We start from the raw sequence: 15,472 nt of genomic DNA, 5'->3' as shown, positions 1-15,472 counted from the left end.
GGAGAGACTGATTAGATCTTGTATTGCCATCGTTTTATAGTGGATTTTTCTCCAAGTGCACACTCCGTGGACATAGGCAACCTTGCCAAACCATGTAAAATCTCTCGTTTCCATTTTTTTGTTAATGTTCTTTGTGTGATTTATTTTGTTGATCAAAAATTAAAATCGCCACGCGTCAACAACATATATGTCCATAACTTAACTAGTTGAGTTGGAGGGCTAGCCCTTTTTTTGAGTTGAAACTCGGGGCCTATTGGACATAGGAGTGTAATTGTTTAGGTTCAATCAATTTTTTGCAAATAGTGTAGAGTGAATTGCTAGCTAGGAGTATAAGAATACATGAAAAATTGTCCAAGAATTTCTGGGTAGATGCTGTTAGCATAACTTGTTATATTATTAACAGACCACCTTTTGCAAAGTTGGATGATAAAGTGGCTGAAGAAATTTGGACAAGTCAAGAGGTTGACAACTCTACATTGAGGATCTTCGATTGTCCAACATATGTTCACATTCCTAGTGAGCTTTCATCCAAACTAGACCCTATATCCAAGGTGCATTTTCATTGGCTATGAAAAGAGAGTTAAAAGTTCAAGTTGTGAGATCTAGTGGATAAGAAGATATTTATGAGTAGATATGTGGTGTTTGATGAGGTATTAATGTTAAGGTACAAAGAAGATGGACAATATAGTAAAGTTGACTAGGAGTTAGAGTTGTGGGTGGAGCTTGGTAAACCACATGACTAGCAACTAAAGGTGCCATCAGTTGAGTAAAATGATCAACGACAATCAGATGACTGTAGTGTATCTACAAATAGACCTAGATGCATTACTCTTGCACCATAGAGATATGGTTTTGAGAATGTAGTATCCTTTGCTTTAGTTAGTGGCACTAGAGATCCATATTCCTTCCAGGATGTAGTTTCTGATCCAAAAAGAAATAGGTGGATGGAAGCTGTGATGGAAGAGGTGGAGTCATTGCATAAAAATCAGGCCTGAGAGTTGGTGGAACTTCCTAAGGGAAGGAAAGTAGTGCGATGCGAATGAGTGTTTGTGAAGAAAGATGATATTTCAAAAAGAGATGGTAAATGATTAAAGGTCAAACTAGTGGAGCAAGGGTACTCTTAAAGGGAAGGGATAAACTATGATTAGGTATTTCCTTTGGTTATTTGACATACCTCAATGTAGATTTTACAAGTCATAACATCTTATTTTGATTTGGAGTTAGAGCATCAGGATGTTAAAACATCATTTCTTCATGGTGATGTAGAAGAGTAAATTTGAATGGAGTGGTCGAAAGGTTTCAAAGAACATAGGAATGAGAATTATGTTTGTAGATTAAGGAAATCATTATATGTCCCGAAGTAATCACCAAGGCAATGGTACAAGCGGGTTGATTCGTACATAAGGAGTATCAGATATACACATTGTGAGCATGTTTTTTGTGTTTACTTTAGAAGTATATCTGATGGTTCATTTATCTTTTCTACTATTATATGTTGATGAAATGTTGATTGTTGCAAAGAATATCTTTGATGCCAATGGTTTTGAATCCTTATTAAGTAAGAAATTTGAGACGAAGGATTTTGGTGCTGCAAATAAGATCCTTGGGATGGAAATATAGGAAGACAAGAAAGATAATAAGATTTGAGTCTCTTAAAAGGCTTACATAAAGAAGGTGTTGGAGAGATTTAGTATGAGCAATGCTAAACTAGTGTCTACCCCATTGGCAAATCATTTCAAACTATCTTCAACACAATGTTGACAAATAGAGCAGGATGTGGAGGAGATGTCAAGGGCACCATATGTTAATGCATTGAATTGCTAGATGTATGCCATGGTATATATTTGTTTAGATCTTGCATATGCAAAGTATAGTGAGTAAGTTTATGGCAAATCCAAGTAAGGAGCATCAAAGTTCTTTGAAGTGGGTCCTCAAGTACTTAAAAGGCAATGCAAATTTTGGTCTTGAGTTTGGTACAAGATAGGATTTAGTTTTGGTAGAGGGATTCATCGATGCATATTATGCAAGAGATTTAGATGACAAGTGGTCCACCACAAGTCCTGTATTCACTATAGCAGGTGGACCTATTTGTTGGAAATCCATGTTATATTCAATTTTTTGCATTATTTACCACTAAAATAGAGTACATGGCAATGGCAAAGGCTACAAAGGAGGTTATGTGGTTGAAGGGATTAGTAACTAAACTTGGCATAAAGTAGTAGACTATTCATTTGCATTATGACAGTCATAGTACTATTTACTTAACAATGAATCGACTTTATCATGTTAGAATAAAGCACACTTTAGTTAGATATGACTAGATATGAGAGTTGATTGGTACTAATGAGATTCAGTTGGTTAAGGTGGCTACACAAGAAAATGTAGCTGCTTGACGAAGGTTGTTACAAAGGAGAAGTTCTTGCATTGCTTGAACTTACTCCATATTACTAGTTGTTGCATCAATGATGTGCAGTTTTAGGTGGAGGTGTAACTCTGAAAGCTGTAAGGGGAAAATATTCACCAAGGTGAGAGATGGTTGATGAGTGACCTTCTATTACATAGTTGAGACTTTGATATTTAACCTTGGAGCAAAGAAAAAGGAATTATTAAAGCCACCCCATCCATCCATTGTCCGCTACAGCGGGATTTGCTTTTCTCGTCACTATTTGTGTCAACCACTTCATACTAGATCTTTGCTTTGTTAGAAAAGAACCTTTGTTTTCACCTCTAAGAACTAGGCCGTTTATTAGGGTTTTATAAATAGATTGGAGAAGGAAATTTTGAAAATAATAGTGCAAAAGTGAGAGTGCTCTTCTTGGGGAAAAAAAAACAAAGTGTGATCAAGTATCATTTCTTTCTTCTAAAATTGTGTCAAGTAAATTTATGCGATGCCACATTATTTACATAATATAGTTTAAGTTAAGAGAATATAATAATAGTGTCATAGTTGCTATGCCCGCTCTCCAATATTTTTTATTTAAAAATAAATCCACTAGCACATTTGGTTTGGGGATTTATAAATATTTTTAAAAACCCAAAAAATTTAAAACAATCCTCTAAAAATTCTTGTTGTATATCATGAACCACATACCATTATTACTCCCTCATTCTAATCTAATAGTGAGAAATAAGATTGAACAATTATAATTCTTACTATGAAAAAAGCCATATAATTTAGAAACAAATGATTGTTTATCATGAATTAGTATATTGTGTTCTAGAGCATGGAATTTTATTTATTCAATTTAAAATTTGGTGGAGTTGGAGAGCAACAACCCCTTCACAAGCCCCACCACTACCACCACTAGCTGAAAACCCCCCATCCACCCCTTCAAAAATCTAGGGAAAACCCTCCCTTTCGAAGGAATCAAACCTTGGGCTCCCAAAAGGAAGTTAGGAGGCTAACCACACAGTCCAAAGCCAGGTTCAAGGGGCCATGGTTATGTAATATATATATATTATTTTTTTTCAATCTTAGTTTTACAAAGAAATATCAAAAGTTTAATTTATTTTTAATTTTTCAAGATTCAGAAAGGTAGAACATAAAGAACTTGTTTAAATGTGCAAAACAAATTTTCATTTTCTATTTCTAGATTTCAAAATAATTACAAAAAAAGATAACTTTTTTTTTTTTAAAATTTTTTTATAATTTATATGAGATAATATTTGGAGTAATAGATTTTGGGGCTTAAATTTGGATTTATATGAATTTCGAAAAAATCTCCATATATAATCTATACAAACTAAAGTTACCCAAATTCTATATTTCTATACGCAAAGAGTTAAAAATTTAGAAAAATAAAAAAAAGATATTTTTCAATAGAAATTTAGAAAAATAATGAAAAAATATTTTTCAATTTTTCTATAAATTTTAACATTAGAAAATAAGTTAAAATTTTGTAATTATTAATAAAATAATTAAATTAATTTTCCCTAGTAAATGATGTTAGAATTATTTACTGTTATTAATTTATGTTATACGAAGCGATGCGTGTGCTTTGCGACTTTTTAGGAGTTTTGAAATATAACATAATATTCATAAGTTTCATAAGAACTACATTATTTAAGGTAGTGCATTATTTTTTATTTTTATTTGAAGGATTTAACATTCAACACTCAATTTTAATAAACAAAGTCTTGAAACATATAAGTTGCACTAATATTAAAATTAAGCAGCTAAATATGGGTTAAGTGGTTTAAAGGGAACAAGACGCTAAGTTTAGGTATAAAGAGAAGCATAAACATCCCACTTCAAATCTTTCCAACAAAAATCATTTTTAGTTAATTTTTTTTACAAAATTTTAAAAATAAAAAACCTTAAAGTAGGCACATAGTGTGTGCCTCTGTGGCTAGAATGGAATAATTTTAACGTACTTCTTTATTTAAATTATAATGACTTTTGTTTTAATATGATATAATTTTGAAATTCATATTTTAAAATTAAAAATTTTAATTTTTTTAGATTTTGATAATATTATTATACTTAAATTTGGATCACTTTTATTCTCTATTAAAAAAATGCTATTATATCTTTTAGAAAGTTAAAATAAAAAATATTAATATGTCCAATTTTTTCTAATCTTAAAATTCAAATTTTCATTATTTTAAATTTTGATAATTTTATTCTTTCAAATTTTAATAATTTTTGCATACATCTTTATTTGAATTATAATCACTTGTTTTGATATATAATATAATTTTGAAATTAATATTTTAAAATTCTAATTCTAATTCTTTTAGATTTTGATAATTTTATTGAATTTTCTTATTTAAATTTTGGATCACTTTTTACCACTTATTTTTCTTCTTCTAATAATATACCATATTACTTATTTTTTTTTGTTTTGGAATACGCACTGGGGATCCACGCGTCCGTTTTACGGTCCACGTGACTAATCCTGCGCCCCTTGAAGTTGACCCCACAACTCCAAAGGGAGGGTAAATTCAGGAATCTAGGGGCGAAAAGAGACTGGAAGGGTTTGAACACCCGATCTCGTTAAAGACACTCCTACAGCTTGCACTATCACCCGAACCACATCCTGAGGGTCCATATTACTTATTTAGTTAGATGACACATGAATTATTATCTTCTATTTTAAACTATAATTGAACTAAAGGAGTAAGGAAAGGGAGGACAACGGGGCGGCGATGGTGTGGCAGTCGTGGCCAATTAAAGTCTAAAGGGCTCTCAAAAATTAAAGTATATTGTGTAGAACTTTATAGCCTAGCGATGATGCTTCTGCCTTTTAAATCTAATCTGGGCGAAAAGCACGAATTATGAAACAAATTGTGAAAAAAGCAAACAATTTGAAATTTTTTCAAAACACTAGTTTATTTTTTTAGAGCTACTTTTAATGGGATTGTTGGATGTAGAATGATACAATAAAAAAAAAAGAGAGAGGGGAAGAAGACCAATTGGAGGAGAAGAAAAAAAACTTGAACTAAGAAAAGAAATTGACTTCACTTTTAGTAGGATTGATGGGAGGTCGGTTATTTAATATAGTTTATTTAGTAAATGAATTTAGGAAGATAACACAAAAGAGTTTTAAAAATAAAAATTAACTTCCACAACTAATACGGCTTATGATTCGTGGAATTGAGCTTTTTAAGTTCAATAACTTCTACTTACTGACAGTTTTGTACTTTTGTTGTGTTTTCCGATTGGAGGAACCAACGGGCATCAAGTTGTATTTTTTGGTTTTCTCTTCCCAGCTCCTAACGGATAAGAGAAGGCAAGCCAGTTGGTCTGGTGGTGGAGGCTTAGAGCTTAGAAGGGCTAGCAATGGCGGCTATCAGCATTGGCCCCAGCAACATCAACGCCACCCTAATTTTCCGTACGGCAACGCCTCCAGGCCGTTCAAGGTCCAGAATCTCTTGCGTAGGATGGGTATCTCTCTCGCTCTCTCTCTGCGCGCGCGCGTTTGTTTGTTTATGCGTTTATGTCGTGTTTTTGTATATCTATTTCTGAATCTTGTTATGCAAAGGAAGGACCCAGAGCGCCTATTTGGGCCCCCCCAAACAGGGCACATCGCTAGACGAGAGTTTCAGAGACGGTTGGAGAGAGACGCCGAAGCTAGAGAGGCCTTTGAACGCCAAGTCCGGGAAGAGAAAGAGCGCCGCCTTTCTCTCCGACAAGTAATCCGCTGTCTGGTTTTTGAATTTCCTTGTATTGGGATTTGTAATTTTTTATATTTACTATGTTTCTGATTGCTCCCTTTGTGTGCTGGTCATTATAGTCGCGGCTGGTTCCGGATACTTCTGCGGAGCTGATTGAGTATTTTCTCGATACCGAGGCTCAGGAGATTGAGTTTGAGATTGCGAGGTTGCGGCCGCGGTTAGTTCTAAATTTTTGAATATCTGTTGCTTCAACAGATTGAAGAGTGTTAATTCCAAATTGCACGTTTCCTGATTGATACGTTGCTTCTTTCAATACTAAAATGGATACTCCTCTCACTCTCTACCTTTCTGGTGATATGTTACTTTTATTTGAGAGTTTGGCTTTTTGTTTTTTTTTTCTTCCTCTTTTTGTGTTTTTGTTTTTGTCTGCAGTTTCATAGCATGTAAATGATATGTTTGTTTTATGTCATATTTATTAAGTACAACTGAAATATTCCACATTGTAATGGATTTCGTGCATGCTCATTTATTTGTGAAAACTTGTCTTTAAAATTGCAATACTATGGGAAGAACTTGCTAGGAATTTCCAGTGAGAATACATAGAATGTGTGAACCAAATGCTCTGTTGAACATAGAAGCTCATGCCCTTGTTGTAATGGATGATTGAATGAAAGGTCGAGAATCAAAAATTATAGAAACACTCTACATCTAAACTGACACTCAAAGTCCAATACACTTAAATGCACTCAAACATGTCCCACCGACTCTCAGATTGGTGCCCAACACCCGTAGCCACTATGACTTCACTTGTTACTTCTGCACACACTTGCTCACATTTTTTTCTTTTCATGCAACTGGAGCTTTAAGCTTCTTATATACTAGCCAAAGTCAGTTTTTATATCGACTCCAAATATTCTTGAGGCTTCTCACAGCAGCACACCAACATGCATATTAATAGAGAGAGATAGAGTTGGGGCTCTTTGAACATTCCTCCTAATCTTACAGTTGTGCGCTTTAGAAAAGTCTGTTTCTTGCTCTTTGGCCTTAATGTGCTTGTCTCAATGTCACCTTACACTACTTTCTCCTTGATGAAGTGCCAGTACACCTCCCCATGCTTAGTTCTTGTCTGGAATTCCGTGTCAAGTGTATCGTACCACAGTGTACTTGCATTGGGCAATCAATTGGTTGGCATAGTTGTCAAATCGAGATTTAAATCATGAATCGATATCCCATTTTCATGGATTGAGAATCGAGAATCAAATTGAATTGTAAGATTTGATATAAAATTTGAATGTTTAGTTCCAAATTGCTTGCATATATGTACTAATAGTAAAATATAAAAAGATATTCAAATTTCAAAGAATATGTACCAACTATGTTGGTAATCGGTATGGTGCTTGCCTTTGAAGCAAGTTTTGTAGGTCTAAATACTACCATGATCTATTTAACTCGTAAATATATTGATATAAAAGGGAAAAAGGGCTCTGTAAACAAGGTATACAATAAGAAGGTTCATCCTCAAAACTTTAAGAAGGAAGACTTCGTATTGAAAAATATTCATGCTAACAGAAATGATCCTAGAGGAAAATTTACTCCAAACTATGAAGGTACCTATGTAGTGAAAAGGTTTTCTTACGAGGAGGAGCTATGATCTTAGCTAACATGGACAATGAAGAGTTTGCACCGCCTTTCAATTATAATCTAATCAAGAAGTTCTATCCTTGAGTCTTGACATGTACTTTTAGCTTTATATTCAAAAATGATGTAATGACCATTTAATAATCAATAAAGTTGAAGTTTCTCTTTATGCCATTGAGTATTAAAAAAAAAAAAACAAAACAAAAGAGGCATAAGAAATTTGATCCCCTAAATTGATTCTGAACCACAGGTTGGACTTGATCCTTTAAAAGGGGTACGTAGGCAACCTATTGAATGAAATGATAGATTCAGTCCAATAGTCACAAATCCAGCTTTCTCATGAGAGCAAAACTTGTTACTTTGGCTTGAACTACAAGGTCTTAAGGTCAATCAATATTGGAAGTGATTATCTTTTTGGAAGAGTTGGGTTGTTTGACACGAGGGCACATTTTTGAAGAGATTTCAAGGATATTGTAACAGGGGTAGTTTTAAGTGTAAGGGTGGTATTTCTAAAAGTTACCATTAATATTCAATTTCTTTGTTGCCTATCACAAAGGATATTAAAGTGTTCTCAAAGTAATCAACGACAACTTTATTTAACAAATTCCCATTAGCCTTTAATCTTTCCAACCTGGTTTCAACTCAAAGTTTGGAATACTTGAATATGCTCCTAGATGGATTTGATAACTTCAATACAAGCTGTGATCTTACCATTCCATCTTTATCAAGTATCAAGCTAAGCTAGTTTCTTTGAAACTGTAACACGTGTTATGTGACTTAAAACTAAAGCAATAAGTCTAAGAGTTCAAAATACACACACACACACACAAAAGATAAAGACCCACAAAAAATTATTAAAAATTAGACTTGATGTTTTTGTTGTAAGTTTACATGTATAATGACAAAATTCATTCGTATTGTTTTCTTTAAAAAAATAAGGAGAGGAAACTAGAAAAAACTTAATGAAAATTGAACTTTATGGTTTTTAAAGGAATGAATCAATAGGAAACAATAAAAATTTGAACTTTATGGTGTTAAGTAAAAAAAAGTCATTTTTAGTTGCATGGGTTTGTTCTAACGACTAAAACAAGAAGAAGTAAATAAAAAAATAAAAAAAAAATAAAAATATAAAAATTAATAAAAATAGACCTTTACATCTAGAATGTGAAGAAGGCAATGCACCAACCAAAAGCTCACCCACCTTCTCAACTTTGATTCTCTTCACATGGTTTCCTTTTCTGACTCTGGTTTTCTTTTAATCTTATCTAATGGCAGAAAAGGAAGGTGCAGAATGAGATGGCCAACATATTTCCTTCTTTTCTCTAAAAGGACATAACTCATGTATATAGCAAATAGAAGGCCTTCATAAAAAGAGAAAAAAAGTTCAAAAATACGTAAGTTGGGTTCTATAGTAGTTGGATCTAAATCTTATGATTCATATGATACGATTAGATTCACCAATTCATGTACGATTCACCTCAATTTGCAGCCTTCTGCGATTCTGCCATGTGATTCGGGCTGATTTATGCCTTTCTTTATATGTATCATACGATTCGAATCAAGATTTGTATGATTATAACTACTATGTTGGTTGGTGAAGATCCTTTATAAGCTGCATTAACTAGTACTTTCATGTGGCCGCATCGTTGCTGCCCACTTTACCTCATTAGTTTATAGTGACATTGGTGGTTGTCTTTTATTACACCAAGAGATTGTTGTGGAGCCAATATTGAAAACATGCTTAGTAGTTGGATAGCGCGGGTCATGGTCATGAGCATAATTGATCACAATGCCCTACTACTTCACATGTTTTTCTTGTACTAAATTATAGCCAAAAGTTGATAGTTCCTTTCACATACATAAAAATTTGTTGCGTTGCATCTATATGATTGCGAATGATATGTCTAGTCATGTCATTGTGAGGTAGATCAATCCACCCAGTATTGGCAAACATCTTCTAAGTCCTTGCATTCAACTGAACAAAGTGTTGCTGTCATTCGACTTGAGAGCGGTTTGTGGTCTTGCAGTTGAACACATCCTTAATTTATGTTAAAGAATAACATACTTCTGGTGACATAAGAAAAATCCTTCATTGGTTCGCTGCACCTGGAGACCAAGAAAATGTTTAGCTGTCCAAGATCATTTAGATTAGAATTGAAAAAATTAGCTTTGTTTTGATGTATCTTCGTTCAATCTTCTCCAATAAGAGATCAGATCATCAACATTGACAAGCACTATTGTTAGCCTTCCTCTTTGGGCCTTTATGAACAAACTTGAATCTATGGGTACTGTGTAGCCATTTTGTACTACGAATACTTCTTACTGCACCAGGCTGCTAGTGCTTGTTTTAAGTTTTTAACCCATTCAATGTTTTCTTTAATTTTCACATGTAGCTCTATGAGCCTTGCTTTGAAACCATTTAGGCTGCTCCATCTATATGTCTCAATTCCATTCCATGCAAGAATGCGTTCTTCATGCCCATTGGACAAAGCCTCCAAGAGTTGCATGCAATAAATGCAAGCAGGACACATTCATTTTTGCTACTGTATTAAATGTCTCATCATAGTCTAGCCGATATTTTTAAGAGAATCTTCAAGGCATCCACCAAGCTTTATGCCCTTTAAATTGATCCATCAGGCCGAATATTCACTCTGCAAACCCATTTGCAAGAGATGGGTTTCACATCTTTAGGCTTTGGCACCAAGTCCCATGTCTCATTATGCATTTGTGCTTGAATCTCTTCTTCCATAGCCTTCCTCCACTCTTTGTGGCTCTTGTTCTCCATCTTCTTCAGTTAAAGCTGCATTTGCATATTTGGTCTTTTGCTTTCATTGTCTACTTTATGTGTGGTGTGTTCCTGTCTGCCATGGACCTTTTGCTTTTTTTATTTCTGGCGACTTAGCTCTAGTTTCTTTTCTAGTTTGACTTTTTCAATGTTCAACTTCTTTAACCCTCTCTTGGTTTGGCTGAGCATTGTGATTTTGAGTCTGCTCCCGCATTTTCTCTTCCAACTTCTCAACTTCCATTGTGTCCAAAAATAATATTGCCTATAATGACCACCACGTTGATACCACACCAAACATGAGATTCATGGAGGTAAAGCATCAACTTGTTGTGGGATCACAACAATTTGCCTCTGTCCCATCAATTATCATAGTCAAAAAATATGCAACAAGTTTGCCTTCTTGCCAAACTTGTTGCTTAAATGACCTGGCGTGAATGGATAACATACACTGCCAAATACTTGAAAGTGATTCATTCCACAGCCTGCAATCAAGATGGCTGGCATATTCTTGGCATGTAGCATACTTCTCCAAGATGTTGGTTCTTTCTTTCTGCTATGTTCTGCTGTGGTGTGTTTAGACAAGTGAACTATTGGTGTATGTTGCATTCTTGCTCACAATCTAAGAACTCATTTAATGTAAACTCTCATAGACATCATATTTTTTTGGTCTATTTTTTTTTTTGTCATCTTCTTAAATTATTTAAATTTGTTTAATGCTTAAAATCAACCCAATCGTACTTGTAGAAATCATCTATGATGGTTATCATGTATTTAAAAGATGATTATGGATGTATATTTTACTTTTCCAAATACATAAGAGTAAACTAGTCTAAGAGGTGTCTTAGCCTCGAACTTTGACTCCTTATATAGCAACTGTGTGCTTTCCCGTACTGGCATCACACAATGTCTTCTTGAATATCTACTTGGGGAGGCTGTTGTGCATGGCAATCTCTTATTCTCAATCATTATTTTTAGGTTGTTATAATTTACATGTCCAACTCCTGCATGCTATAAATCTGCTGTCTCAATTCTTTCTTGTCTTATCCAGTGTTTTGAAAAGTGTTTTTTCAAGGCTTGCGTCAGGGTGTTTTGGGGCCAAAATGCATCAAGGCGCTTCGCTAAAGGCACAAGTTCATAAAGGGGAATGCATTTTCTGGATAGGCGCACTGAAGCAAAAAAGAAGCGTCTTTGACGCCTTGCCTAAGAAGGCATATGCATAATGGGAACACATGTTTATATGTTTTTCTTATAAAAATAATAGAAGCAAAAGAATGGATTGAGGCTTGAAGGAACTTCATTCAATCCTTCCACAGCAGGAAGAGACGAGCTTCCAGGGTCAAGCCTTTGACCCATATTTGTTTAAACACCCACCTTCTTCACTTTTCCATTTATAGTCGAAAAGCAGGCAGCTTCTTTGACGACCTCCCTGAACCTTCCTCTATTTGACAAGTTTCTCTGATTGGCAGTTGACCCTTTCTTGACTGTATTGCCACTTGAAAATTCCCTTTTGTGCTTGATTCTCTCCAGGATGATGTGTGTGAGAGGTGCTAATGGCTGAACTGTTAAAATTTGGGACATGCGAAATTTCATTGGACCTCTTTGACCCTCTCAAGCAACGTGCTTTATCTTTACTGGCTGGAAGACAGCCGATTCCCTTGGAAAAGGCATGTGGATGTGGCCGTGACTTTGCCATTTGAAAAGTAAGGTGTACTGCCAAGAGGGGGGGGGGTGAATTGGGATTTAAATTTTTTTGTACAAACTCTTTTTATAAGTTCCTTTAGTTAATTTTGAAACCCAGCTATCTTTCTTTTCAGCTGTCACACACAAACACAATGATCAAGAGTCCTTTGAACTTTAACCGACAATTATACCAAGTTCAATATTAAAGACCAGCTTAGTTAAATTTTCAAATTTTCTCTAATATTCAAACTCAAAATCAATGAAAAAATATGTGATCAAGACTTATTTTTAGATTGACAAATAACTAAGTTTCAGCTTTAATATTCAGTTTCAAGCTCAAAATCTTTTCAAAAAATTAATCTCAGCTTTACTTTTCAGATTATAACATAATTGAATTTCTCAAGATTTATGTCAGCTGAGCAATAAAAACAATTCAAATTTCAGAGTTGTATAAAAAACTCAATCAACCAATTAATAAGTTAATGAACTTTGATATTTATCAATCAACGTACTCCCTTTCCGCAATTCCCAATGACAAATTAATTTCCAGCAATTAAGTAAACATCCACGCAATTTATATATGCAGAAAATTAAAGAGAGTAGGGTAAGGAGAGTGACACCATATTTTTACAAGGTTCGGTCCAAGACCTGTGTCCTTGCCCTAAGCAAACCGCTGTGAGGATTTCCTTTTTCAACTTTTTTATTAGACCAAAGTTACAACCTCTCTAACAAGAATCTCCTCTCATTATTCCAATGATCCAATCCCCTGAACCGTCAGCAAATCTTTCTAGCAAGAATCCCCTCTCGCTAGTCCAATGATTCAATAACCTGAACCGTCAAAAATAAAAAAAGAAAAAATTTGGTGTACAATGACACTCTCAAAAGAGCTGATTAGTATAATTGAATGTACAATAAATATACATCAATTAAACATCAATATGGAAAGAATTGAAGCTCAGAAATTTATCACTGGGTTCTTTCTCAGATTTGAATTTCTTGGTAATTGAGCAATGAACCGTGTGATTTGATCAGCAAGAACTTTAGCAAAGTATTTGCAATAAGATTTTGAAGAGTATGAACAATATAGCTTGATAGCTGATTGTAATTGTTGGTGTATGGAATCTTTAGGTTTTCCCATGTATTTATAGATGGAAAAAGCTTCTATTTTGTGTTCCCCAAGTTACTTTGAGTATTTCCCAAGTTATTACAAAATTTGGGGTCCAAGTAATCAAATTTAGAAACTTTTCTTCGCTGTTAAATTTGACCGTTACGAAGTTCAGTCGACTGGACTATCAGGGTCAGTCGCCTGATCTTTTAAAATCCAGCGAGATTTCAAAGTCAGAATGGGGTTAGTCGCCTGAACTCATAGGGTCAGTCGATTGAGCCTATTCTGTTTTTCCAATTTATTTCAGCATAAAAAGGTCACTCGCCTGACTAGAATAGGTCAGTCGCCTTATCGTGCAACAACATATGCTTTTATAATTTTGTTTCCAAAAACTTATCAGATAGCATCAGATTCATTTTTAGATTCCACGTTATTTCATTTTTCAAGATCTATGACTATCAACAATATATGTCTTAGTTGTGCTGCATTTGTCAAGTCAAACTTCAAGAGACAATTTTCAGAGTATATCTCAATTTTATATTACTTCTGTCTCAGGTTTGTCTTAGTTTTGCTCAAAAGTTCTCCCCTTTTTGACATCAATCAAAAAGAGATAAAGCAATAAGCTCATACATAGAGAATACCATTTATCATGTTATAATCAATAAGTTAAAACAAAACATAAGATATTAATAGCATGCTTCAAAGAGATAAGCAACAAGAGCAATAAGCCTGTAAAAACAAAATAGTGCACAAAGTTGTTTTTAGTAGAAATTCAGAATGTTCAAAGAGCAAATATATCTAAGCGTCTCCAACATCTTCATTATTAGACTCACCATCTTTTCCTTATTCTTCATCTCCTTCTTTACTTCCATCAGACTCAACTTCCTTTGGAGCCTTTCCCCGTGAAGAGGAAGTGCCGGTCATATGCTGTTCAATTTGGCCAAGTCTTTGGTCTAGAGAAGTATAGTGCGCCTGAAGAGAGCTGTAGTTAGCATGCATTTCTGTACTAAAGTCCGTGAACTGCTGATGATAAGACATAAACCATGAAGGTGCATCAAGCTGAGGTGCTGGTTGCTGAACATGAGGTGGAGCTGGTTCAACAGCTTGTCTTGGTTGTCTTCCGCCTTTTTGAAACTAACCTTGCTCCTGTTTCTCGTATCCCATTTGTTTGAGTGTTGTGGAGGATAAAAGATCATATCAAGTACGTTTGATAAACAACTCAGTGGGAGAGGTTACATCGAGACGAGCAATGAGGAGGTTAAGAATTCCACCATAAGGTAGAGTTACACGACGAGCTTCCAATCTTGAGAGCATCCACTTAAGAACTAAACTTGATAAATCAAGCTTCTTTTCTTTCAACAAGCACCACATAACAAAGCAATCGAAATATGACATATAGTCATGAGAACCAGTGTGAGGCAAAATATTATACGTGATAATCTTTTGAAGAATCTGTGCCTAGAGGTTCAATTGCTTGTATGGTGGAGGATTTCCAAAGTAAATTGGAGCTTCAGTCATGATAAGTGGCAGGAATTCTTCAGTGGTAAAGTCTTGTTCCATAATCCACGATTGCCCAAAGTTAGGACAATCAAATTCTCCTTGGCGAATATGGAAAATAGGGGCCAAGGATTCTGGAGTAAGGGCAATGGATTTTCCCATAACTTCGGTAGAAATTACTGACTCACCTTGATCTAAATTTGCGTAAAAGATTTTAACCAAGTTTGGATAAAGTCCTTTGGCTTGATACGTGATAAAATTTTGCCGTCCTATGTTCCTAAGTATGGGTAGGATATTTGAAAATTTTGTTTCAAAGAACGTGATATCTAGAACCTTACCAAGGATAGGCTCCGTAGTTCGAAGGCGATTGCGATACCGTTGCTTGGCGTGAGGAGCACCAAGCCACTTCTCAATACTGTCGTCATCCTTTCCTGAGGTAGAACCACGATTTGCCGTGTTTTTTGTTCTTGGGAAGGATGTGGGAAGATGAAATTCACGATTTAATCGGTGAATTTTGAGTGTAGAATCACTTGAGATCGAAGAAGAATGAGTTCAGATGAGTGAAGAAACAGAGTCAGTTGACTGGGGATCTGAAGAGTTAGGGTTTCGCGCACTTTAAGTATTTAAAATCCCTTCAGTCAGTCGACTGA

At 34.8% G+C, this 15,472-nt stretch overlaps 1 protein-coding gene across 2 annotated transcripts in view; it reads left to right on the top strand.

Moving 5' to 3' along the window:
- Positions 1-5,598: 5,598 nt before the first annotated feature.
- LOC131164377 (uncharacterized) overlaps positions 5,599-15,472 on the top strand; it is a 32,802-nt gene continuing 22,928 nt past the window's right edge. Inside the window, exons 1-3 of one of the 2 annotated variants that reach the window (XM_058121518.1) lie at positions 5,599-5,887; positions 5,989-6,135; positions 6,237-6,334. In XM_058121518.1, coding sequence (XP_057977501.1) covers positions 5,783-5,887; positions 5,989-6,135; positions 6,237-6,334 — 350 coding nt within the window. In that variant the 5' untranslated portion in view covers positions 5,599-5,782. The remainder of the gene's footprint in view (positions 5,888-5,988; positions 6,136-6,236; positions 6,335-15,472) is intronic. The other variant, XM_058121519.1, reaches the window with a different exon arrangement.

Source organism: Malania oleifera, chromosome 9 (genome assembly GCF_029873635.1).
Source record: "Malania oleifera isolate guangnan ecotype guangnan chromosome 9, ASM2987363v1, whole genome shotgun sequence".
NCBI lineage: Eukaryota > Viridiplantae > Streptophyta > Magnoliopsida > Santalales > Ximeniaceae > Malania > Malania oleifera.
This window is presented reverse-complemented; position numbering and strand designations above follow the sequence as displayed.